The 23,399-nt window shown below is 57.5% G+C and overlaps 1 protein-coding gene across 7 annotated transcripts; it reads left to right on the forward strand.

The window, feature by feature from the left end:
- Positions 1-492: 492 nt before the first annotated feature.
- Positions 493-16,434, forward strand: PDLIM7 (PDZ and LIM domain 7). Of its 7 annotated transcripts, none has more exons than XR_006605382.1 (13): positions 493-621; positions 1,579-1,685; positions 5,273-5,424; positions 5,505-5,535; positions 6,018-6,136; positions 6,779-6,915; positions 7,077-7,113; positions 8,078-8,148; positions 8,294-8,540; positions 9,496-9,676; positions 15,518-15,687; positions 15,786-15,901; positions 16,074-16,092. XR_006605382.1 is itself a non-coding variant. In XM_004737449.3 (13 exons), the coding sequence occupies exons 2-13, from the start codon at positions 1,590-1,592 to the stop codon at positions 16,158-16,160; spliced, it is 1,395 nt and encodes a 464-aa protein (XP_004737506.1). In that variant the 5' UTR covers positions 493-621; positions 1,579-1,589; the 3' UTR covers positions 16,161-16,434. The 7 variants fall into 7 exon arrangements, 6 of the variants coding, with proteins under 6 accessions (XP_004737506.1, XP_012912038.1, XP_012912090.1 ...); XM_004737449.3 differs by having other exon boundaries at positions 15,567-15,687; positions 16,074-16,434; XM_013056584.2 differs by having other exon boundaries at positions 8,087-8,148; positions 15,567-15,687; positions 16,074-16,434.
- Positions 16,435-23,399: the final 6,965 nt, after the last annotated feature.

The following is a 23,399-nucleotide window of genomic DNA, read 5'->3' on the forward strand; positions in this document are numbered from 1 at the left end:
TAACTTCAAGATCCCCTGTCCCCACCCCAACTAACTCCACCTCGAGGTGTTGCACACCCCAAGTCCCTCCGATCTAGAAATTCTGGAGACGCCGATGACTTGCACCCTATGCCAAACAATGCATATCCTCACGATGGACCTGCAAGGTTAGTATTATTGCCCCATTTTTTCCGAGGAGGAAACAGATTCAGGATGTCCAGGTCCGCTTGGTTTCGAAGGCCGCTTTCTTTCTGCTCGGCCAGAAGGAGGCGCAAGGGGCTGGGCGAGCTTCTCGCAGGCTCCCAGACGAGATGAACCTGAAGCCCAGTCCCCGCCCAGATCCCGTCCAGACCCCGCCCAGGCTCCGCCCCGCCAAGGGGGTCCCCGGCAGGCCAGACCTTCCAGCTCAAAGCAAAACGGGACTTCGTGATTGGGCGGGGCAAAAGGATTGGGTGTGGCTTCCCTGTCGTAGAGCGGCCGCTCGCGGGCGTGACTTTAACGGGGCGTGGCCTATGGTTCCGCCCCCTCCCGCGGGCTCAAAGCGGGCGGCGGCGGCGGGGGCGGGGTCAGAACACGGGTGGTGGATCCCAACGAGGCACTTTGGGGCCAGCCACCGAGCAGCGCCTCGGCGGGGCCGAGCAGGTACTGGCGACCGCGCGGGGCGTCTCGGGCTGGGCCAGGCTGAGGGCAAGAGCCTGCTGGGGACTACGGAGGGCAATGGGGTCGGGGCCAGCGCTGCGCTTCCTTTAGCGAACTTGGGCCCCTGCCTCCGCCCCCGCCCCCGCCTTCCTGCGGCGAAGCCGGCTGCGGCAGAGCAGATTGGCGCCTGCGCTGCTTCCTGCGCCCGGGGCTCGGCCAATGCTTGGGGCCCGGGCGGCGGACGGGGGAAACTGAGTCACGTCCGGATGCTACTAGGCCTGTGTAGGAGGCGCCACCCCAGCTGGGCTCCAGGATGAGTCCCCTATCTGGCCACGCTTTGGGGTCCTAGCCCTCACCGATTTCCGCAGGGGCCACGGCCCCGCCCGGTCTCTCCCAGCGCCCGGGGGTCGTCATCAGCCTCGACCCGTCCCGGAATGGCTAGGACCCGCTCCAGCAGCCTCCCTTTCCACCCCTCCCCCTCGCGTCCCGAACCCCTGTGTGCTCCCTCCGCTGGCTTCGCAGTGTCAGCTTACACGCCTTATATAGTCCGAGCAGGCTTCAGCGCGGCCTGCCTGTCGGGACCTGGGGGCGGGGGAGAGGAGCGCCCGGCCCCTGACTCACCCGCAGTCTGTCCGAGGCTTAAGGCTGGCTTGGGGGGAGCCCGTGTCAAATTAGCCCTGCGGCCCATTTGTGCATGATAAGAACCTCAAGGCTGAAGAAGGGGAACCCCTCATCATTTCAGTCACTGGGGGAGGGGAGTTGCCCCTGCCTTCCCAGAATGAGGTCTGCCAGCCAGAAACCCAGCCACACCTGACAAGGTGCCCGCCTACAGGGGCCCTGGCTGTGTCAATGGCTGCTCGGCTGCTCGTGCCTGCCTGGCACCAGTCCACGGCTGGTGTCCAGAACTGGGCCTGCCTGCTCCCCCATCATGGTGTCCACTCACCTTTTCTTTCCTCCCAGGAGCAGGCACCATGGAGTCCTTCAAGGTGGTGCTGGAGGGGCCTGCACCTTGGGGCTTTCGGCTCCAGGGGGGCAAGGACTTCAATGTGCCCCTCTCCATCTCCAGGGTGAGCCAACGTTAGGGGAGAAGCTCCCCCAGGAGTCTTTGGGTGCTCAGGTCTCTGATGGGTGATGGAAGGAGTCTGAGCAGGAGTGAGCCAGGTCCAATAGAGCAGGAGGTATCTGGCTCCAGAGATGTGGCAGACATCTGCCACAAAGGCTCCCAACTAGGTGGGTACTGGGAGAGGAGCACCCAAGGTTCCCCAGCACTGCTCAGTACTTGATGCCATTCAACAAAGCTCCTGGGGCCACCTCTGAGGCCCCAGGGAGATGCCCATTCTGCAGGAGGGAAGCCTGAGGTCTCTGGGAAGTATCTAAGCTGCTTGAAGGAGCAATGCTTGGAGCTAAACCCCAGCCAGGGCACTCTTGACTGCAGGATCTCACTTCAGCGCCATTGCCACCGAGGGTATAGCAGTTGTCATCCTTTTTTCCCAGATGTGGGAACTCAGGGCTCAGAGAGGTAGAGGGGCCTTTACAGTGATTCCTTGGCAAAGCAGGGCTTGGAATTCAGGCACTGGGATAGTCTGCAGTTTTTTTTGGGGGGGTGGCACTTCCCAGCCTCTGTGAGATTTGTCCATCTTCATCCATTGGTCCTATGCGAGATGCAGTGGCCCCTGACCCAAATCAGGGGTATGGGATCTAGGGTTCTAACTTCAGCTCCTGAGCCCCTGCCCTGGAAGGGGTGGAGCTGGGGCTGGCTCCTCCCTGTGGCAGGGGGATTGCCTTATAAGCCCAAGAATGCAATCCCACGCTGGGAAGGCCAGCTGGTGACTAGAGTCCACAGAACTGAAAAAAGCTGGCTGGGACCTAAACCCCTAAATGCCGTTGGTGGGCCCCTCAGCTGGTGACCACGAAGACATGGCTCCAACTGTAGTAGGGTCAGTTGTGGGACACAAAGAGGGTGCCGAGAGAAAATGAGGCCAGCCCTTGGACTGGTGTCTGTGGCCTGGGGGTCAGAAGGGGGCGGGGACTTCCTGCCCCCACATCCGCCTGTCCAGAGAGGCCCACCCAGGCGCCCACTGGGCAGGCAGCTGTTGGCAGGAAGCCCAAGGCAAGCACAGCCTGGAGGGGGCCAGAAGGTTGTCCAGGCACTGCCCAGCTTGAGAGGGCCCCCAAGGCCAAGTCTGTCTGTGGGAATCGGGCTTGGTGGCCAGGGCAGGCGGGTGGTCACTGTTCTTTCCAGGAACCTTTCTGTGGGATTCCCCTGGAAACTGCCCTGCCAGATGGGTAGCTTAGGTCTCCTGACTACACAAACCCAACCCTACATAATTGTCAAGCTTTGCTAGCCCTAAAAACGTGTTCTGTATCCCTCTCTCTGGGAAAGTGCTAGCCCATGTAGCTGGGGAGCTGTAGGCCTTGGCTGGACTCAGACTCAGTTTCTTCATTGGAGGGGATGGGCAACATAATAGCCTGAGGGATGGACTTTAGGATGTGGCCTGTTGGGGGCACTCTGGGTCTGAGCTCCCTTGTCAGCGGCCCTAGCTGTGGGTGGGGCCACAAGCTGAGCCCAAAGCTGGAGTTGGACCTAAGCCCTGGTGGGTGGGCGGGTGGGGTGGTCTTTTCTGAGTTGGGCCAGCCCTTCCCTCTCCCCTGACCCCAGGGAGGAGGGAGGGGCTAGGGCTGGCTGTGGGCCCAGGCCTGGGAGATGAGGTAATGTCTGAGACTTGGGGGTTGGGCTGCTCATTAGAGCCCTCAGGCTGACTCACCCCCACCCTTTGCAGTGTCCAGCTCTCTGGCTTTCCCCCTCCTTGACTCGGGCCTTCTTGTCTCTCCAGCCCCCCACCTCACACCCAACAGGGTTTTCTCCTGCTTCCCTCTCCACTTCTCTGACCACTCCTCTATCCCTTTTGTGCTTCCTGTCCTCCTCATTCAGGAAAGGAAGTAGTCCCCAGATCCCCACCCCTCCCTGGGAGCCAGCTGCTCCTGCTCACCCCTAAGACCTCTACCTCAGGCTTAGCCCACACATCCCAGGAGCCAGCTTGTGTGGGTAGGGAGTGGCTGGACCAGGTTTCCCTTCTAGTGACTCATCATGACCTTGAGTAAGTCACTTCCTTTCGAGGGTGTCACTTCTCTATGCTTGTTATAACGGGCTGTTGGATTGAACTAAAAGCGAGAAAGAAGATCTAGGCCCCAGACCCGACCAGGGGTTTAGGGAATTGTTCTAGGTAGGCTGACCTCTGAGTTGGGTCCCAACACTCAGCAGAGGTAGTGTATTGTAGTGAAGCCTTAGGGTCAGGGTCAGCCCTGGCTTTGCCTCTTATTAATGGAGTGGCTTGAGGCAAGTTACATAAACTCCCTTTTTTTCCCATGTGTAAAAGGCATATAATCTCAGACTCTACTCCACAGGTTGTTGGAATTGTCAGTATTAGCATGTGACAGTATTAGGTGCTCCATAAATGTCAGTTGCTCTTCCTACCATTTAGCAGATGAAGGAGGCACCCAGCTGTCTTTCCCTTCTAACTTCCCAAGCATGAAATAGACGCAGCTCTCCCTTCTTGCCGCTGTGCTGCATCTGGTCTCTCTGCCTTCTGGAAATGTCTGTAGAACCTCCTACCTCCCCTCTCCCTGCCTCAACTCAGTCTGTGCATCAGCCCACCTGAGGAGCCTCCTGGGCCACGGGCAGCCAGTACCTCTCAGTCCTACCCTCCAACCTATGAAATGTGAATTGGCCTTCCAGTTGGCCTGTAGAAGTGTTTTTAATGCTAGGTCCCTTGCCAGATGCCCAGGCAGCTCTGTGGGCTGGACCCACGAACAGCTGTATCATCCTTTCTGAGGGGCTAGAGGGCTAGAAGCGCCCAGTGGGGTTTGTCAGGGTTACCTCTATCAGGGCTCTGAGAAGTACCCCACTGGGGCTTTCCAAGGCCTGATGGCCCCTCCTAACCTCAGGGCCAAGTTCTGCTTCCTTCATGACTGTCTCAGTTCATGCTGGTGGTGACCATTACTGCCAGCCCCCTACTACCCTTCATTTTTCATAGGAACCAGGGATTCCCAAGGCAGAGCCCAAATGACTGGGGGAGAGGGTGATGTGGCATCGAAGGCTTTAGGGTAACACTCATTTACAGCCCTAGCTGACACATTAGACCCCCTTCAGTCACTTCACGGGGTACCTGGGCCTATTCCTGGCTCTCAGAGGGTCCTGGCAGATCCCTGCAGATGGCCCCAGGACAGGGTGCTGGGAGTGTAGGAGGTCAGTGAGAGGACACCTAGTGTCCTGGAGGAAGTGGCATTATACACAAGCCACGGGCTGGGTGAGACAGCTTGGGCAGGAGGCCAGCAGGGACCTCAAAGACTGTGGTTGGAGCTGGGAAGTTGGGGGCTTCACCTACCACTGGCTGCTTGGTGACTGTCACATCAGTTCTGCCCCATGGGGGAGGGGGGTCATGGAGGTGAACAAATGAGGTGATTGTGGTGTTTATGAAGTTCATATGAACCCCACCCTCCCAGGTTCCAGTATTCAGCAGCTGCTGAGCAATGCATTGAATGAAGAGGCCTCTGGGTTCTAGAAGAGGGACAGCTTAAACAGGGTTGACTAATTGTTGGCCTCAGTTTGGTCTGCAAAGGCCTTGGGCTGCCGTGACCTTCTATCTCCCCACAGCTCACTCCTGGAGGCAAAGCTGCACAGGCCGGTGTGGCTGTGGGTGACTGGGTGCTGAGCATCGATGGGGAGAATGCGGGGAGCCTCACGCACATTGAAGCCCAGAATAGGATTCGTGCCTGTGGGGATCGCCTCAGCCTGGGTCTCAGCAGGTACAAGGGCCCTGGTCTACCTGGCGGGTGAGGGCACCCTCAGGCCTGGCCTGCTATTACCCCTTCCCCTTCTCCTCCAGGGCCCAGCCACCTCAGAGCAAACCGCAGAAGGTAGGCCTAGGACATCTTGGGGTGACATCTGTGTGATGGGAGGGGTGGGATTGGACTGCTGAGCTGACTAGCCCTCTCCCACAGCAAGGAGCCTTGATACCCTTGATAACCCCATTCCTGGCTGGAAATAGAGGGTGGGGGCCAGAGCTGGGAGAGTCTGGGAAACTGGGAGTTGGGCCAGGAGCTGCCGCACGGTCTGGGCACCACGCATGTCTGCCTGTCTGTCTGCTGCCTTCCTCGCTGGCCTGTGCTACAAGCCGCACTCATCTGCCCTTTGGCCCAGGTGGGCTGAGATCATCCTCCCACATGGGCCCCTTGAAAACTGAGTCGTACCCCCCACCCCCGCCCCGGCCCCCATGCTCCCGGCCGGATGTGTCAGTGTGGGGCTGGAGAACCGCTGTCCTCTCCACACCAGGGGGGCATCCCCCTCCTGTCCAGCATCCCCGCCCCTGCCTGCCCTGCCCGGCTCTGTCTCTGCCCAGGCCCTGGCCCCCGCCGCGGACCCCCCGCGGTACACCTTTGCACCCAGCGCCTCCCTCAACAAGACGGCCCGGCCCTTCGGGGCGCCCCTGCCCGCTGACAGCGCCCTGCAACAGAATGGGTACGTCGGACCTGCCCACCCACTGCCCTCGCCCCCGCCCACGCCTTCTGTCTGAGGCCCCACGCCCCTGCTGCTGCTCAGTCTGCGTTGCGCCCCAGCCTGGCTGGAACCGTGCGGCAGCGACCCCTGGCGGCCGGGGCGGGGCTGTAGGCACTGGGCCCCTCCGAGGGTGTGGCTCTTGCTCCCTCCTGGGCGCTGGGAGCCAGGCAACGCTCCCCAGCTGGTGGCCCTGGGTTGGGGTGTGGTGTCGGGCGACTGAGCCCCAGACACTCAGTGCAGCCTTGCCCCTGGCTACTCTGACCCCTTGCCATTTTTCTTCTTCCTTGTGTCTGTCCCTTTGTCCCTTTATCTGTCCATCTGTCTATTTCCTTCACAGGTGCAGACCCCTGACAAGTCAGTGAGCCCCCTCTGCCTGTTCCTTTTTTCCTTCCTTTTGGCATTCTGGGCGGTGGCCCCTCCCCACCCCAGCCGCCCTCCTTTCCTGTCACTTAGCTACCCTACCCCCCCCCCCCCACCAAGCAGGGCCCTGGCCTTGCGCTCCCCCACTCTCCCAGCACCATAAGCCACATGCACCAATCCCGGGAGGGGCTGCCCCCATGGCCCACCCCCTGCGTGAGGTTCTGAGCCACACCCTCCCCACAGACAGCCGCTCCGGCCGCTGGTCCCAGATGCCAGCAAGCAGCGGCTGATGGAGGACACAGAGGACTGGCGGCCTCGGCCCGGGACAGGCCAGTCCCGTTCCATCCGCATCCTTGCCCACCTCACGGGCACCGAGTTCAGTAAGTGGCAGCCCAGGGCAGGGCGGACTCTCCTGCTGGCCCCCAGCCTGGGCCCGGGCTCCGCTGGAGCTTGCTCTGGTGCCCTGTGACCTTCTGCTGGGGCTCAGGGCTGGGGTGGCCCTCTAACTTCTCTTGGCCAATGCCTGCCTCTGCCCTCTCAGTGCAAGACCCGGATGAGGAGCACCTGAAGAAATCAAGGTAAAAGGATGCGCAGTAGCCCCTCTCTCACCTCCTGCCTCGCCCGTTCCAGCCACCACCTGTGTCTGCTCCTGAGGGTCCCCAGCCAGGGCTCTCTGTTTTCCTTCCTTCTTTCCTGCCTTCCTCCCTTCCATCCTCCCTCCCTGCCTCCCTTCCATCTCTCCTTCCTCCTACTTCCTCCTCCTTTTCTCTCTGCCCCCCCAGGGAAAAGTATGTCCTGGAGCTGCAGAGCCCACGCTACACCCGCCTCCGGGACTGGCACCACCAGCGCTCTGCCCACGTGCTCAACGTGCAGTCGTAGCTCGGCCCTCACCGGCCGACTGCCCTCTCTGCCTCTCTCTCTCTCTCTGTTCCTTCCACCCAGGGCACCCCCTTCTTGGTCGCTGCAGCTTCCGCCTACCTCACTCCCTCCTTTCCTGCCCCTGGACTGAGCCTCCTGCTGGCCTAGTGGAGGGCCTGGCTCTGTCTGACACCGCCTTACCTCTTTGCCCTGTGGTATTATTCTCTGCCAGGTCTGTGCTGGCTGGAGCATGGAAATAAACATTCTCAGCCCTGCTTCCTCTGCCTCTGCCTTCTATCTTCGTGGGCTTGGTTTGTGTTCTGGGTGTGGGGGTGTTAGATGGTTCAGACCCAGTGTGGGCCGTGCCAGTCTGGGTCTCAGTGGGGGGCGGTACCTGGCAGAGGAGGCCCTGCCATCAGAGCTCTATCTGGGGGCTGAGGAAGCCCCAAGAACCATCTCAGCAGGGAGAGCGCCCTGCTCCACCTCCCAGCCCTGTACGACAGACCTGCCAGCTGGAACCTGGCTAGGAGGAGCTGCCCTGCCCTTACCTACCCCTGTGGGACCCGGAATCTAGCCCAGCAGCTCCCATGATCCCAGGCGTCTCTCCCGTGGGGCCAGCAGGACCAAGGTTGGGGGGGTGGGGCCACCCCAGGAGCCTCAACCATACAAGGCCTTGAATGGCAGATCTTGCAGCCAGGTGTCCAGGACAGAAGCCCCAGCCCCAGCCTCAGCTACACCCCAGGAACCCTGGCTTGGTGAGAGAGAGTGGGCTTGGGCCTGGAGAAGGGTGGGTAGCCTCCAGGGGAATGCGGATGGGGGTGGGGGCCCTCCAGGCTGCCCCAGGCTCAAGCCCCTGACCTTTGGGGTCCCTGGGCACCTCCCTGGAGCCACTTTCCTTAGCCCCGGCAGGCCCTACCACCCCCAGTCCCACTAGCCGCCCACCCTGGGCTGTGGACCCCGCCTTTGCCGAGCGCTACGCCCCGGACAAGACAAGCACGGTGCTGACCCGGCACAGCCAGCCAGCCACACCCACGCCTCTGCAGAACCGCACATCCATCGTGCAGGCAGCCGCTGGAGGGGGCCCAGGAGCCAGTAGTGGCAACAATGGCAAGACTCCTGTGTGCCACCAATGCCACAAGGTCATCCGGTGGGTGGCCCTGTTCCTTTTCCTACTCTGGCCTTTCCCGTCCTAAAGCCTGGCCCTGGTATGTTTCCGACCTCTGCGTCCCCGCCTGGCTCCCCACTCATCTCAGCCATCACTGTGGGAGGATAAGGATGCAGTTCCCAGTTGCGGCGGGGGCAGGGACCCGGCCTAGGTCCTCAGGTTCTGCATCCTGCATCCCTTCCCCCAACCCATCCCACCCCATGTCAGCCTCTGTCAGCATTTGCCCTGCTGAAATGGAGGATGTGCCCACAGCACACTCAGGCTTCACCCCTAGAAAGACCACTCTCCGGGCAGGGAAGGGCCTGTCCCTCTCAGCCCTTCTGCTCTCCCTCCTGCTCACTTGATCCCTGCCAAAACCTCTGCTCTCGGAGCAGACAGACCCGAGGCCCGTCCCTCCCTGCCCTGTTCCCTGGGGCCCAGAGTTGGCATGCTAGCTCCCTAGAACCTTGCTAGTGCTCAGCCCTTGTCCTGCACTGCTCTTCACTCCTGTCAGCTCTCAGCTCTGCGAAGAGCCCCCTTCTTCAGACATTGATGTGGGCCTACAGGCCCCTCCCCAGGCCAGATGGACCAGGCAAGTGGGCCAGAGTGGGCACCAAGGTCGGCTCAGGTACCCACTGGTCTTCAGAGCCGCTGGGCACTCTGGGCCTCCTGTCCCCAGGGCACCAGTTCCTCTGGTTTATCTCACTGGGCCCCGGGTCAGCAGCCCCCACACAGTGTAACCTCCTCTTCATCCCAACACCATCGAGCACCGTGTCTTGTCATCAGAGTAGGGTGGCTTCATCACTGTGTCATCACTTGGGTCACCTCCCAAACCTGTTTCTCCTTTATCTGGAAGATGGGGAGAATGAATTTCCCTTCCAGGCTTCAGAGTAGGTATTCACTAACCATCTGCAGACTAGGCATACACCCCCTCTCACTGGCCTCACCTCCCTCTCAGGGGCCGCTACCTGGTTGCGTTGGGCCACGCATACCACCCCGAGGAATTTGTGTGCAGCCAGTGTGGGAAGGTCCTGGAAGAGGGCGGTTTCTTTGAGGAGAAGGGGGCCATCTTCTGCCCACCCTGCTATGATGTGCGCTATGCGCCCAGCTGTGCCAAGTGCAAGAAGAAGATCACAGGCGTGAGTGGGGCTGGTGGGTGGGCGGAGGGGAGGGCGCTTGGGCCTGGGGGCTCACCTCTCGGGACTCCTTTGGGTCCTTAGCATCTTAATAAACAGGATGCTCTCCTAGCCTCACTTTGTGTTAGCCAAGATCTTCCCCGATGACCGAAGTCCTACTCTGAGGGGCTCAAGCGAGCGAGAGTGGCATGGGTTTCCCCAGCTCTCTGAAAGTAGAGTGTTCCCGTGAAAACTTCCACAAGCTGAAATGGCATAGTGAAGAAGCAAGTACTGTTAATTTATGTGGAAGAAAATTTGAGCATTCCCAGGCCTAAAAAATAACCTCGTGTAGGCTTTCCTGATACCTTCGGACACATCTTGCTAACAGATGCACAAAGTAAATCAAGATAAAGCACAGATGCTTGCAGACACAGCTCAGAGCCGTGGGTACCTGGTGCCAGGATGTGGCCTGGTGCCCGGATGCGGAGTATGGCTCCCGGGGCAGGAGCCGGGCAGGGTCCCTTGCTCAGGTGAGGGCTGTGTGCTGCCTCTGGGATGGCTCACTACGAAACAAGCGCTGAACACTCTCACTTTATGCCTTTCTTTGTGAAAGTAAAATTCTTTTGGGGGTGTTTTTTTTAGTTAGCAGGTCTGTCATAAAAGTGAAGTATAACATTGACTTCTGAAAAGCAGAAGGTTCTATATATGGGCTCAAATACTCAGAAAGCCCAAGGGGCACTAGCTTCAGGCCCAGCTGAAGGCAGAACCTGGGATCATCAGGACTTTTCCCAACTTGCCTCTGTCATCTGTGTTGGCTTCGTTCCCTGCATACTTGTCCTTAGAAGGTGGCAAAGGTGGCGCCACAGTGGCTCCAGCGTGACCCCAGTTTCACGCTGCAGGGACGATAGGCGTGCCCCTGCCAGCTGATGCATCGGGGTCCTGGTGCTGATGCTAGTGGGACTAACTTGTGTCCCAGGCACATCTCTGGCCCAAGCCTCAGGACTTGGATTAGCCGGGCATGGGTGCTACCCAGTGGAGCAGAGGTCGGGTGGTCCCACCCGCACCACAGACAGACTGAGGGAGGATTGTTTCCCCGAAGTAAAACAAGATGGCCTCACCTGCAGAGGGAGGTCTGCGCGGATCCCAGTAACTAGTCAATGGGGTTGTGTTCAGCGACAATAATAAAACCTCGCCACAGAGATTTCAGCAGAAGGGTTTATTTACTTCACTCACAAGAATTCCAGGGCTGAAACTGCAGCTCAGGATGCCTTTAGACTTTTCCTGCCTTTGGCTCCGAAATCAGTAGCATGTAGACCCTTGTCCCCAAGCCTCTCATATCACAGTTCCCCAAGAACTGCTCAAGCCCCAGGCCTTGTGTTCTTGTTGCAGGTGGGCAGGAGAGGGCAAGGCCAAATGGCATGATTTTAACAAGGTTTTTGCTTTTGATTCTGGAAGAAAAACCAGGAACTTGCATCTTTATCTCAGTGTTTGGAATTGTTATCCTGTGAGCACCTGGGCTGCAGGGGAGGTTGGCAAACCCAGTACTTAAGCCTTCATCTTCCATGAGAAGAAGGCAAAAAGGAAGGGGGTCGTGACAGGCTTTGAGGAAGCTGACCCACAGTTCTGCCACCTCCAGTGCACGAGGAGACAGAAATTCTGAAGGATAATTTACTGTGCCTGGAGGGTGTAGGACTATGGAGTGCCAAAGCCAGAAACCCAGACACAAATCTGTGATTCAAAAATCCCATTCTTCCCACTGAGTCTAAACACACAACAGAGCCTGGCCATGTTTTCTGCAGGGCAGTCCCGCTCCCAACAGGAGCCAGGCTTGGAGCCTGGCTCGGTGTGTCACGGGCACAGTATGATGGGCCATCTACCTTCACTTGTTCATTCTCTTTATTTAATGTGGACAGTGTGCCAGATAGTGTGTTCCATGCTCGAGAATGCCTCATGAAGTAACAGGCTTGGGCCCTGCCCCCAGGAGTTCCTACTAGGTGGGTAGGACTCAGAGGGTGTCAGGGGTCAAGGGCACCGCCAGAGGAAAAGGGGGCAGAACCAGGCAGGGTGAAAAGCTAATGGGGTTCCTGTCGCACCTGTATGGAAACTGAAGCCCAGAGAGCGGCAGAAGCTGCCTCAGGCTGCAGAGCACAAGGGCTAAGCTGCAAGAGCCCCAGGCGCTCTTAACTCTCAGCTTGTGCTCTTCCTCACATTTCCTGCTTCTCCTTGTTTCTGGATACCAAGGCAGGGCTGCCAAATGTGGCCAGAGAGCTCTGTGGTGATGTTCACATTAGCAAGGATTACCTTGACCACAAGCAGTAGAAGACTCCAAATAGTGGCAGCTTCTTTTCCACCTAAGAAAGTCCAGGGGTGGGCAGTCTGGGACTAATGGGCAGATCTAGGCCTCCGTGTCTTATTTCTTGGCCATTCTCTGCACCTACTTAACACTGGTAGTCTGAGATGACTCTCGAGCCTTGGCCAAAATTGCCACATTTCAGAAAGCCAGCGGGAAGCGGGAAGGGGAAGAAGGGATGGGGGGCCGTGGCAGCCATCTTGAGAAGATGCTGCTGCCCAACCCCCATTTTAGCATCCTGTCAGCCAGACCTTGGTCACATGACCATGCTGAGCTGCAAGGGAGTTTGGGAGAGACCGACTGTTTGGGGCAGCCTTGTGGCCAGCAACAAAAACAGAGATTCCATCAGTAGACCGAAAGGGGGGAATGGATATGACCACAGTCTTTGTCATAGTGACAGTTTGTGTTGTGGGGCACTTACAGTGTGTGGGGCTTCCACTTCACGGTCCTACCGTAGGAAGTAACTGTGGTGATTCCCATCTTCTAGATGAGGGAGTTTTGCCCCAGATCACGGTCCTTTTCGCACCAGGCTGGGCCATGCCCCACTGGACTGTTCTAAGAGAATGGGATGGATCCCAGGACCTGTCTTGAGCTGGGCATCTACAGATCAAGGCCCCATTCTTCAGTGACTGCTTTGTCTGCATTACCCTGTACTCTTGTCCTGCTGTACCCCTGTCCTGAGTGGACAGGGTTATCATCCAGGACACAGAGGAGGCGCCAAGACGAATAGGGCCTGGCTGGCTCCCACATCCTGGAGTAAGCCTTGGGGGGCAAACCCTCTTCTGTCCCCAGGAACTCCTACCCAGGCTCAAGTTCCATAGAGGCCCAGGGGCCCTTAGCTTCTCTCTTATAGGGACTCAGGGTCTGACAAACTCTAGGAAGCCCCTACCTCACCCTGGCGGGGGGGAACGGGGAAGGCTTACCTCCCCAACCTGACAGGGGTTCCGTTCCTATATGTGCCCAGAGCTCAGAACTGTGGCTGCCCGGGGAGATCAGTCTGGAGCACAGAGAGAGAAACAGAGGGCAATCAGATTGTTTCCGGGGAGTTGGTGGGAAGCGGCACACCATGAAGGACACATTAGAGGAGACCTACCCAGGTTTGGGGGCCGCTGGAAATCCTGTGCTCTTAAGAGTCCCCTCTCACCACTTGTCCCTCTCCAGTGCTCCAGCCATGTGGCCCATTTCATTTTGCCCATGTGATGTTTCTGTTACCACAGGGCCCTTACATAGCCTGTGCTTTCTAGCAGGATTGCTATTTTAGCACCCTCTTTACCTTGTTCCTTCTCATCGGGGACTCCTTTCATTTCCTCAGGAATACCTTCCCTGATACCCATCCTTTCCACCAGACCAAAGGCCCCACAGTTTGCTTACTACTCCCCAGTCCTTTGTCCCATCTTTTTCCTAGGTGTGAATTCTGTGGGCTGGGACCACGGCTGGTCTGCTTTATATCATGCTTTAGATTCAGGAGGTGACCAGTAAATGTTTGAAGGACTGGATAGAAGTGGTCTCTGAGCTGAACTTTAAAAATGAGTAGGAACTGGCTTGGAGAAGGATCAGGAGAGAACACCCCAAGCAGAAGGAATAGCTTGTGTCACAAGGTAACACCTGGGAAGGGTGTGAGATGAGACGGAAGAGGTGAGCGGGGGCCGTGTTAGGAGTTTGGCACTGGGGCTGATGAGGTCAGCTCTGCCACAGCAAGCTTCCTCTGGGCAAGGGGAGACTGAGCTGGAGAGGGGAACAGGCTGCTGGGGCCTGGCTCAGGGCAGTGGAGAGGGGAAAGGCAGACAGATTGAGGAAACTAGGGCATTAAAATAAATACTGATAATTGGCTTCCAGGTCCTTCTGAATACCAGCAGAAAGCTGCCTTCCTGCCACACACTGGTCCCAGCTCTGGACTACCCCCGCTCTTGCCCAAGCCCACCATCCTCCCAGCTTGCAGCCGAGTTCCTTCCCCCACATCCTTTGTCTGCTTCTTGAAAAGAGGCAGCACCAGGCAGTGGAAAAGCCTGCTTTGGAGATAGCTGGACCTGGCCACGAAACGCATTCCTGTGATCTAGTGACTCTGTGACCTGGTGTGGGTCACTCTCCCTGGGCCTCACCAACATGGTGGCAGTCACTTCCTGGCCAGGGTGGTTGCGAGGTGTATGTGAGCTGTGACAGAGAGGCGGAGGGCATCGACAGGCCATCGGAGAGCCAGGTGTTGCCCATGTGTCTTGCTTGGTCTACACCTGCATTTTAAATTAACGGGCAGTATCTTAAAATCAGATTTCATTTTAACACCCTGATTTCAACCTAAGCCTTCCGGGCATTTCTGCACGAACTGCTCAGCACTATCCCTACAGGCAGAAACAGGTGCTCCCCAGGAACATCTTGCCCTGTGGGGTACACTTCCAGGCCCCAGCAGGCATGGGGTCTGAGAGCCCCAGCTTCAAACATGGGGCCATCCTTACAACCTGCAAGGCTGGGATTAGGTTCCCTATTCACAAGGGAAGGAACCAAGTGTCAAGAGAAAGTAATGCTATGGGCCAAGTTGCCCAGCTAAGAAGCAAGGTCTGGTTGGACCCCCAAGATTGACAGCCTGGGCCCAGAGAGATCACAGATCCTCCCCAAGCCTCGGCTTCCTCCCCAGGCCATTAAGCAGGTTTGAGCACCCACAGGGATGGGCACTGTTGCTGCATATCAGCTTCTAGAAGTATCACACCTCATTCCCTCCTGGACCTTACATTTGATCAGGAAGAAGGGAGGAGAGAAAATGCTAAGCAATAAATACATCATGGGGTCCTGTGTTAGTAAAACCTGCCGAGGGATGTAGAGAACAGAATTAAAGATCTTGGGAATGTAGGTTTGGACGAGCCTATGGGAAGTACTAACTGGTGTTGTCAGAACAGGCCTCTGGAGAAGGGGACACGAGCAGAAACTGGAAGGCAGTAAGGGGTGAGACCTGGGACATACGTGGGGTAGACAGTCAGGTGGAGGGGACAGCCCGTGTGAAGCCCCAAGACTGGAGCACCAGCTGAGGGCCAGAGGCAATGTGGGGAGAGCAGAGGATGCAGCGTAGGCCGGGATTCCAGCAGAGGGCAATGTGGCCTCGCTCAGCTTGACCTCAGCCTGCAGGGGCGGCTGGAGGAGCTCAGAGGGGCGTTTCCGGCCCCCACCGGGGCCAGGATGCCCGAGGCTCACATTCCACATCAGGAAGACAATGAGAAGTGGTAGGGATCTGGATGCACCTTGACAGAGGACCTAACGGGTTCTTGGCAGCTTTGATGGGGTGTATGAAAGAAAGGGGCGTCTCAGCTGAGCAGATGAAGGAGGGAGTTACTGCCAGCTGAGCTGGGGACAGCTGTGGGGAGAGGTGGGTTTGGGGTGCAGAGGCAAGGCACAGTGGCCGACCTTGGGGAGACCGCAGGGCTGGAGGTAGAGTGGGGAGGGTGGGTGTGCAGATGTGATGGGTGTGCAGATGTGACGTTTACCATGGGAAGGAAGAGGGCCCATGGCCAGCCTTCCTGTGTCCCCAGCTCTGGAGAGGAGGGGCCAAGCTGCCTGGTGACTGTAGCGTCCTCCTAGGAGATCATGCACGCCCTGAAAATGACCTGGCACGTGCAGTGCTTCACCTGTGCAGCCTGCAAGACGCCCATTCGGAACAGGGCCTTCTACATGGAGGAAGGTGCCCCTTACTGCGAGCGAGGTAGGGGGCCCCAGCGGGGTGGGGGGTGGCCATGGGTAAGGGGTTGGTGGGAGCAGTTGAAAACCCAGGGCCCCCTTCCTCTCTGCCTTCATCCTCAGACTATGAGAAGATGTTTGGCACGAAGTGCCGGGGCTGTGACTTCAAGATCGACGCAGGGGACCGTTTCCTGGAGGCGCTGGGCTTCAGCTGGCATGATACTTGCTTCGTGTGTGCGGTGAGTGCCCCCTGCCTTGGACTCAGGTCTGCCCCCCACCCCCCACCCAACCCAGCCCCGTGTTGTTCACCAGCCTCCCTTCCACTCCCTGCCTCTGGAATTCATGAGAGGCTGGGAAGGGGACCCTCCTGCCTCCCCCAGCCCCATGTGGCTTGACCCTGGCTGTCCTCAGATATGCCAGATCAACCTGGAAGGGAAGACTTTCTACTCCAAGAAGGACAAGCCCCTCTGCAAGAGCCACGCCTTCTCCCACGTGTGAGCCACTCCTACCCAGGGCCGCCTCTTCCAGCCCAGCCAGAGGGAGCTCCTTCCGGAGGCTCACCCCAGACTTCTGGATAGGGCTGGCAGAGCTCACCCCCCCCACCCAACTCCTGGCCTGAGCCTGGGGTTCCCTGGGCCCTGCCCTCTCCCCTCATCATTTCCCCGCACTCCCTCAATTTCCCCCCACTCCCTCCACCACCATCACACACTGGTGCTGGCCACACCAGCCCCTGTGCACACCCAGTGCCACAATAAAGCTATATCCAGCCGTGTCCGGCGTGTGCTCCTGCCTGTGCACTAGGAAGGGTGGGATTGGAGGCCTGCAGAAGGGTGGAGATTAAGATGGTTTTCCCAGGGCTGGCCATCCTGGTCATCCTTGTTATGAGGACAGCTCATGGTCAGCAGGAGAAGGTCAAGGGGGAATGTGGAGGTGCCAGATTGGGACTGGCTTGAGGGACAGAGAAAAGGAGTTGGAGGTACGTCTGCAGAGATGGGAGGTGGAAAACAACCAGAGCGAAGGCCCAGAGGTGTCGGCCGGCCGAATGCCACAGCAGAGGGTGGGATTGGAGAGCCCAGCCCCCCAGGGCCTGGGAGGCCACAGGTGCCTGGCCAAGGAGCTAGGACTGCATCGCAAGGGGGGTCAGAGCACAGAAGAGTATGAAATAGTGAAGCAACCCGTGAAAGAGCTCCAAGATCTGTGAGCAAGGTGGACAGAGGGAGGGGGGACTAGGAGGAGGGGCCGTGGAAAGAGAGGAGCAGAAAGTGACTTGGCAGAGATTGGACCCAGGGACTCCCAGGGAGCCTAGAGTGGGAGCCTGAGGGATGAGGGGTGAGGAGAGGCAGGAAGGCAACTCTGCTATGCGTCTGGAGTACACCAGGCATTACACTAGCTCAGCCATCCTTCCAGCTGCCCTGGGAGGGCTCTACTCTCATTGTGGAGCTGAAAAGAGCTCCAATTTGAGGACTTCTCCATTGAGGAGACCTGATTGAGGGTTTCATGGCTCCTGAACCATGAGCAGACTGGACAAGAGGCCTGAAGCTGGGCACCCTTCAGTGAGTGCCCCTTGGAAACTCCCTTCTGCCTGCTGTCTTGAAACTTGGAGGTTCTGGCAGTGGCCCCATCTTTCTCTGGGGCTTCTTGCTTCCCACTGATGCCCTCCCCCACCCTAGAAGAACTGTCATCTCTCCCTCCCATCTCAAGCCTGGACTGGAGAGAGACTGAGGAGAGGCCCAGACTAGAGCCAGGACAATGTGGAATGAGGACATTTGAGCGTGTCTGAAGTTGCTGGCATTCTCAGCAGGTCCCTGGGCCCATCCTTCTCAGAAGAAGAGATGGCCTCTCTGTTGCGTTCTCTTGAGGACCCCCAGAGATGGGGCTTCCTGTGTTATTTTCATCACACCTCGCCAGAGCCTAGAACAGTGCTGGCACACAGTGGAGGCCCAGTGAATGCTGAATGACTGCATGGGGTGCCTGTGGGACATTTATGTGATCAGAGAGCAGATGAAGATTCCAGTCCTTATTCACCTCATATTCAACTCAGGAATGAGTTGGGGACAGGGCCAGGGAGGTCACAGATGCTTGTAACTGATGTCCAGAGCTGAGGAGCAGGGCCCAGGTACATCACACAGCAGGAGTCAAGCAGGTAAGATGTGGTTTCCTTTCAACTGAGACATCCTTAGCATATTAAACACAGTATCTTTCACTTCCACAAAGAAATGTACTCTCTCCCACTTCTCTTGAACCGTGAAGCCCTCTCAGTCCATCCTTGGTTTCCATGGATACAGGTGAGCAAGAGCCCAGGGGATGATGGGGAGTGCTGCCAGGAGCAGTCTGGGGGAAGTCTTCTCTGGGCAGCCACCCTCGGCCCCAAGCAAGGGCCACCATGTAGGAATGCCCAGTGGTGCCAAACCCGACAGTTTACCAACAGCATCCAGAGATTCAGACTTTTATGTGAAATCTGGTTTTTTGGATGTTGGCGATTAAATTCAATTATTTTTTACCTGTTAAAAAATAATAATAAACATGGAACAAATCCAGTGTGAGGACAGCCAGGGAAGAAAGGAGAGGCCAGGAAGCAGCAACATCCCAGCAGTGGGCAGAGGAAGCAGACAGATGATAGCCTCTGGAATGCTCGGAGCAGGGAGGCAGGGGCAGGGCAGGAGTGTTTCCAGAAGTTGCCAACAGTGTCATGCAGGCAGATAAGGCCAAGGAGTCCCCATAGCATTGCGTTTCACAACAGAGCGACAACACTTGCCAGATCAGTTAGCAGAGCTGGGGCAGCAGCCCTGGTGAGAGGAACAAGGAGGAGGGCTGGTGAGATGTGGAATGAGGAGATGAGAGACTGAAGACAGCTCTTAAGAGGCTTGTCTGTGGTGGGCCAGGAGGAAGCTGGACCACCAGCAGCCAGGGTCAGCTGGGTGGCCCAGACGGGTGGAGGGAGGAAGCTGGGAGGCTTCTGCCCAGGGAAGGTGGTTAAAGAAGGGGAAGTTGGGGGAGGGGATGGACTGGGAGGGGAGGGTGAAGAGCAGAGAGCTGTTCCCCCCCACCACCTCAATCCCCAACCGCCATCTCAGGAAAGAGGAGCTAGCCTAGATGGAAATAAACATAGCGTGGGGGTACCCGCTCTGAATGCCCCAACCCTCTGCTAGGAACCACAGAGCAATACCTCATATATAATTTAATCATACAATATCACTTAAGAGAGAGCCTCAGAGAGTGACCTGTCTAGAGCCACCCAGCCAGAATGGCCTGGGTCTGCTGCTCCAAGGATCAAAGCCTGCAGTGCACCCCCCCACACCTCCCAGCTGCCCCCCCACCCCCCGCCCCACAAAGAGCTGCAGGGATCACTGTGTTCCAAAGGTGGGGTGTGAGGCTGTGTGGGTGGAGGCTATGGGGACTGGGAAATGTCCCTGTGCCAGGCAGGGAGGCCATTAGCGCCCTTGGAGAGTACAGTTTCCAACCGAGGGGGCAGAGCCCACGACGGGGGGCACGAGTGGGCAACTGGAGAGGCGGCGGGCGGGGGAGGGGCTTTTGCCCTCTCTGAGCGGTTTGAGCTCATTTGAAGTCAGCGGGGAGAGATGCGGTGCAGGGCGAGGGACTGTTTCACCAGAGTACAGAGTATAGAGAACTGATGATTCTGGGGCTGCCTCCTCAGTGCCAGGTCCCATGTAGCCTTGGAACATTCACAGTCCTGTGGACCCCTCCAAGCAGCTCTGCTAGGGAAAGGAAGCTGAGGCCGTGGGCTGAAGCGCTGAGCCCCACAGCACTCAGGGATCAGCCGCTAGGCTGGGATTCCAACAACCTCGTGAGCGAGGAAGGGCTCCTCCCTAACAGGGTCTGGAAGGGGTGGGGGCCAGGGCTCCAGGGGCCACAGTGGAGCAAGAAGCTTGCTGGGAGTCTGGGAAGAACTGGGGCGGGGGCAGTGCAGTGGGGCGGGGCGGGGGCTGCAGCGGGCTGGTCTAGCCCTGGGAGATTGTATGGTGAGGTCACCACAAAGTGGCCACAGAGGTCCTCCCTCTCAGGGCTGGGGCAGGGCGGGGCACTAAAAGGCCAGTTCAGCTTTCACCCATGTCCCTGCCAAGGACAAAAGTAAGTACTACTTGGGGATTAGGTAGATTAGGAAGGACCCTTTTAGCTGCCATTCAAACTAGTTTTAGCAAAAATAGGGATAATTTGTCTCATTTAACTGGAAAGGTCAATGACAGCAGGAGTCTCTCTCAGCTTGCTTTCTTGCTCACTATTTCTCAGCCCTGTTTTCTTCGTGCTGGCTATATTCGCAGGTGGGTGTTGCCACTATTGGCAAAGATGGCCCTCAACCAGCCCCAGGCCCACATCTTGCCTGCCCAGTAGCTCCAGTGGAACCTTTCTTGATGGTTCCAGCAATAGTCTCAGAGCCGACGCCCACGGGACTGACTTGGGAGACATGTCGATCCCAGAAGCAGTCTCTGCCTTGAGCCACCGACCCAGGACTATGTGCTCCCCTCGGAAGCCTGCCATGGAAAAGCAGCCAGAAGACAGGGACAGGGACACCTAACTGTGGACATCCCCAGCACTGGGCACACTTCCTCCCCTCCAAGCCCGGGAGACTCCCCCTGAGTCCCATCCCTACCCTCCACAGCTGTAGCCTAAAGAACTACTTCAGACCAAACTCTAGGTTAGGCCACAACCCCTGGAAATGAGAGTGCTAAGAGGGGAAGCAGGGAGAGCCTGAGGCGTCAAGTGACAGAGGACAGGCTTGGGTTCCCATCCAGACTTTGTCACTCACCAGCTGCATGCCGCAGGGCAAGTCACTGCCCCTCTCTGAGCCTCAGTCTTCCCAGCTGTGAAACAATAACGGCTGCCAACATCAACAGCACCTACTATGTGCAGCTGGCACTTGCTCCTTTTTTTAAATCCTCAGACAGACGCTGTAAGATAGGCACCATCATGACCATCTCTGTTTTATATAAAGTTGAAGAGGAGGGAGACAAGAAAGGTCCAGCAACAAGTGTAAGGTCACCCAGTTGGCAAAGTCTGTGCCCTGTGCTGTGACAGCAATGGACTTACCAGGAGCAGAGCTGACGTGGTCGGGTGGCTGGCCCCATACCAGGGGCCGATGCCTGGGAAATGCGGTGAGCACTGGAGCAATGATGGGCACTCTTAAAGGAGTGCCTGGTTGGAACTTGGCAGAGACTGGACAAGGGCAGAGAAGGCTCTGCTGAGGTCAACATGTCAGCCTTAAAACCTTCCCTGAGAGCTGTGGAGAAGCACAGAATGGGAAGACAGGCATGGGATGTGGGGGACAGCCAGGCTTTGAGGAGGAGGGGAGGGAATTCTCATCTTTTAAGCTTCCATCCAGTCACATTTTGTCCCTAGAAGTCATCAAAGAGAAAACTCAGAGAGGGGAAGCCTTTTAGCCAAGTCACACAGTAAGTGATGAGCTTCTAGGTCTGAATCCTCCCTTTTTCTTGGCTTTTGTACTCCAGAAGCCACTGGACCAGCCTCCCAGTGTGGAGGGGGACTTGTGCTCTAGCAATGGGAGAGACCCAATAAGTTAGTGATGTGAAGGGTGACCAGTGCTGGGAGTGGGAGACATGAAAGCCTGGTGGGAGGACCTCCAAGGAGGCACTGAAGCCCACCCACCAAAGCTGAGCACATGGGTTTGTTTCGGGGGTAGCATGTGGCTGAAGAAAGGCAGATTCACAGAGGAGAGGGCAATCAGTGGCCACCTTCCTCCCACTGACAAAGGAAACTGAAGACTATTATGGGGCCACTAAATCTGGCAACTTAAGGATCCCTAGTACCCTTGGCTGGAGCAGTGCCAGGGGCAACAGGAGCAGGAGGAGATGGATTGCAGATCTACAAATTATAGGATGGAGATGATGTGGAGGGGGAAAGGGTAAGAAGAACAGAAGGAGTAGGCTCCAGGACCTGTAAGCAGGGAACCCTCTTTTCTCCCCCTGAAAATAGAGAAAACGGGGCATGGGACATATGAGGACTCTGTACTATCTTTGTAATTTCTCTGTAAATTTAAAACTGTTCTAAAATTAAAAGTTTATTTAAAAATATAGATGGCAAAGAGGTGAGAGTGGGGTGGCTGGAGAGAGTTTGTAGGTGGCTGAGGGGAAACAGGAATTTGAGGAAGGGAGAGCATGCTCATTGGACTTCTCTTTTTTGGATGTGAAATTGAGTGAGCAGGAAGGAGGCTAGGGAGGAGGAGGTGGTGGGGAGTTCTGAGCTGGGACACGTCAAGGGAGGCAGGAGGGGAATGAGGCCTGAGATCCCTCTACCTACCCCTACCAGTCACCCCTTGGCCCTCCTGTGGTTTCCTCCTGCCCCAGAATCCCACTGACTCTGCCCAGGACTTGCTTCAAGTGGGGGCTGTGGAGAAACTGTCAGGGCCAGGGGTCCATAGGCATAGTGGGTGCAGAGCTCCCCAGGCAGGTGTCTGTGAAATACAGGGTACGTGAAGAGGTTATTCCTACTCTAGGCACTGGGACTCACTTCTGATCAACAACCTACACTGATCTCTTTCTCCTCTTGGTGTAATTGATTACCCAGCTCCGAACTCAGAGGCCCAGCTGGGGATCACCTCCTCCTCCTCCATCTCCCAGACTGGACCAAGTAAGCTTGCTTGGTTCTGTCACCTTCCCCCAGAAGATGGGGGTGGGAGGCTTTGTAGGAGGTAGAAAGGCTTCACAGAGCTAGGGAGGATTTCAGGGTCCCACCTCAGCAAGTGGTGGAGATGTTCTAGGAGGTAGTGGTGCTCACTCCCTGATAGGGAACTTCTATACTCGGAGCTTTGGGAAATAAAGGTGCGGGAGGCTGGTCCTGTGGTGTCATTGGAGGAACCCTGCCTGGGAGTCTGGGGTTAGATGCTGCTTCTGGAACTGTATTTGGGATTCCTCTGAGAGGCCTGAGGCTTGGGAAAGAAGGCAAAGGAATTCCTAGGCTGGCCCCATCTGAGACCGCCCTGGGGGCAGCTAGTAAGGGAGGGGTGCCCAGAAGAGGGGTGGGGCAGAGATGGAGAAGAAGTTGGGAATGCTGGAGTACTGATCTAGGTTGGGACTGGGCATGATCAAGGAGGCAGGGATGGAGGGGTGTGGTTGGAAACTGGAAACCCCAGGGGAATCAGGTAGGCTGGACTGAGGAGGGTGCTGCTAGAGAAGGCGTATGGTGCGCCCTGTGCATGGGGTTGAGAGTAGGCTAGGAAAGAAATGGGTTGGATGTGGCCTGGAGACACAGATGGCAGTGGATAGTGATGGGGATGGTCTAGGAGTGGACCTTTCAGAAGTGGTGGGTATGGGCTGCAGATGGGCCATAGTGGCTGGTCCAGTTGGGTTGGGGTTGGGGGTTTGGACACAAATGGATTTAACCTGGTTTGGGTGGATGAGGCTGGGATGGGGAGAAACTTAAGCAAGGAGTGGGGCTGGGCCCAATTGGAATGAAGTGGATTTGGGACTGGGATCAGCAGCTGGAAAGGAAGAGGGGTGACGCTGGGCCCGGGTAGTGGCTGCAGACAGGAATCTTGGTGAGGTGGGGTCGCCGCGGGGTATGGGGCTGGGGAAGAGGGTGAGCGCCCACGTCGGGAACACGGTAGGCGAGGGTTTGGGACGTGGGTGAGACGCGCCTGGGGAGCGGAAGGGCAGATCCGCTGCGGGGCGCGGCGCGCAGGGGCGGTGGGTGAGGGGCGTGGGGGCGCCCCGGGGCAGGCCGGGAAGGGGGGGCGGCCCTCCCCCTGGGCCGGGCAAGGGCGGC

This window comes from Mustela putorius, unplaced genomic scaffold (genome assembly GCF_011764305.1).
Source record: "Mustela putorius furo isolate JIRA1106 unplaced genomic scaffold, ASM1176430v1.1 tig00000145_pilon_pilon_pilon, whole genome shotgun sequence".
Taxonomy (NCBI): domain Eukaryota; kingdom Metazoa; phylum Chordata; class Mammalia; order Carnivora; family Mustelidae; genus Mustela; species Mustela putorius.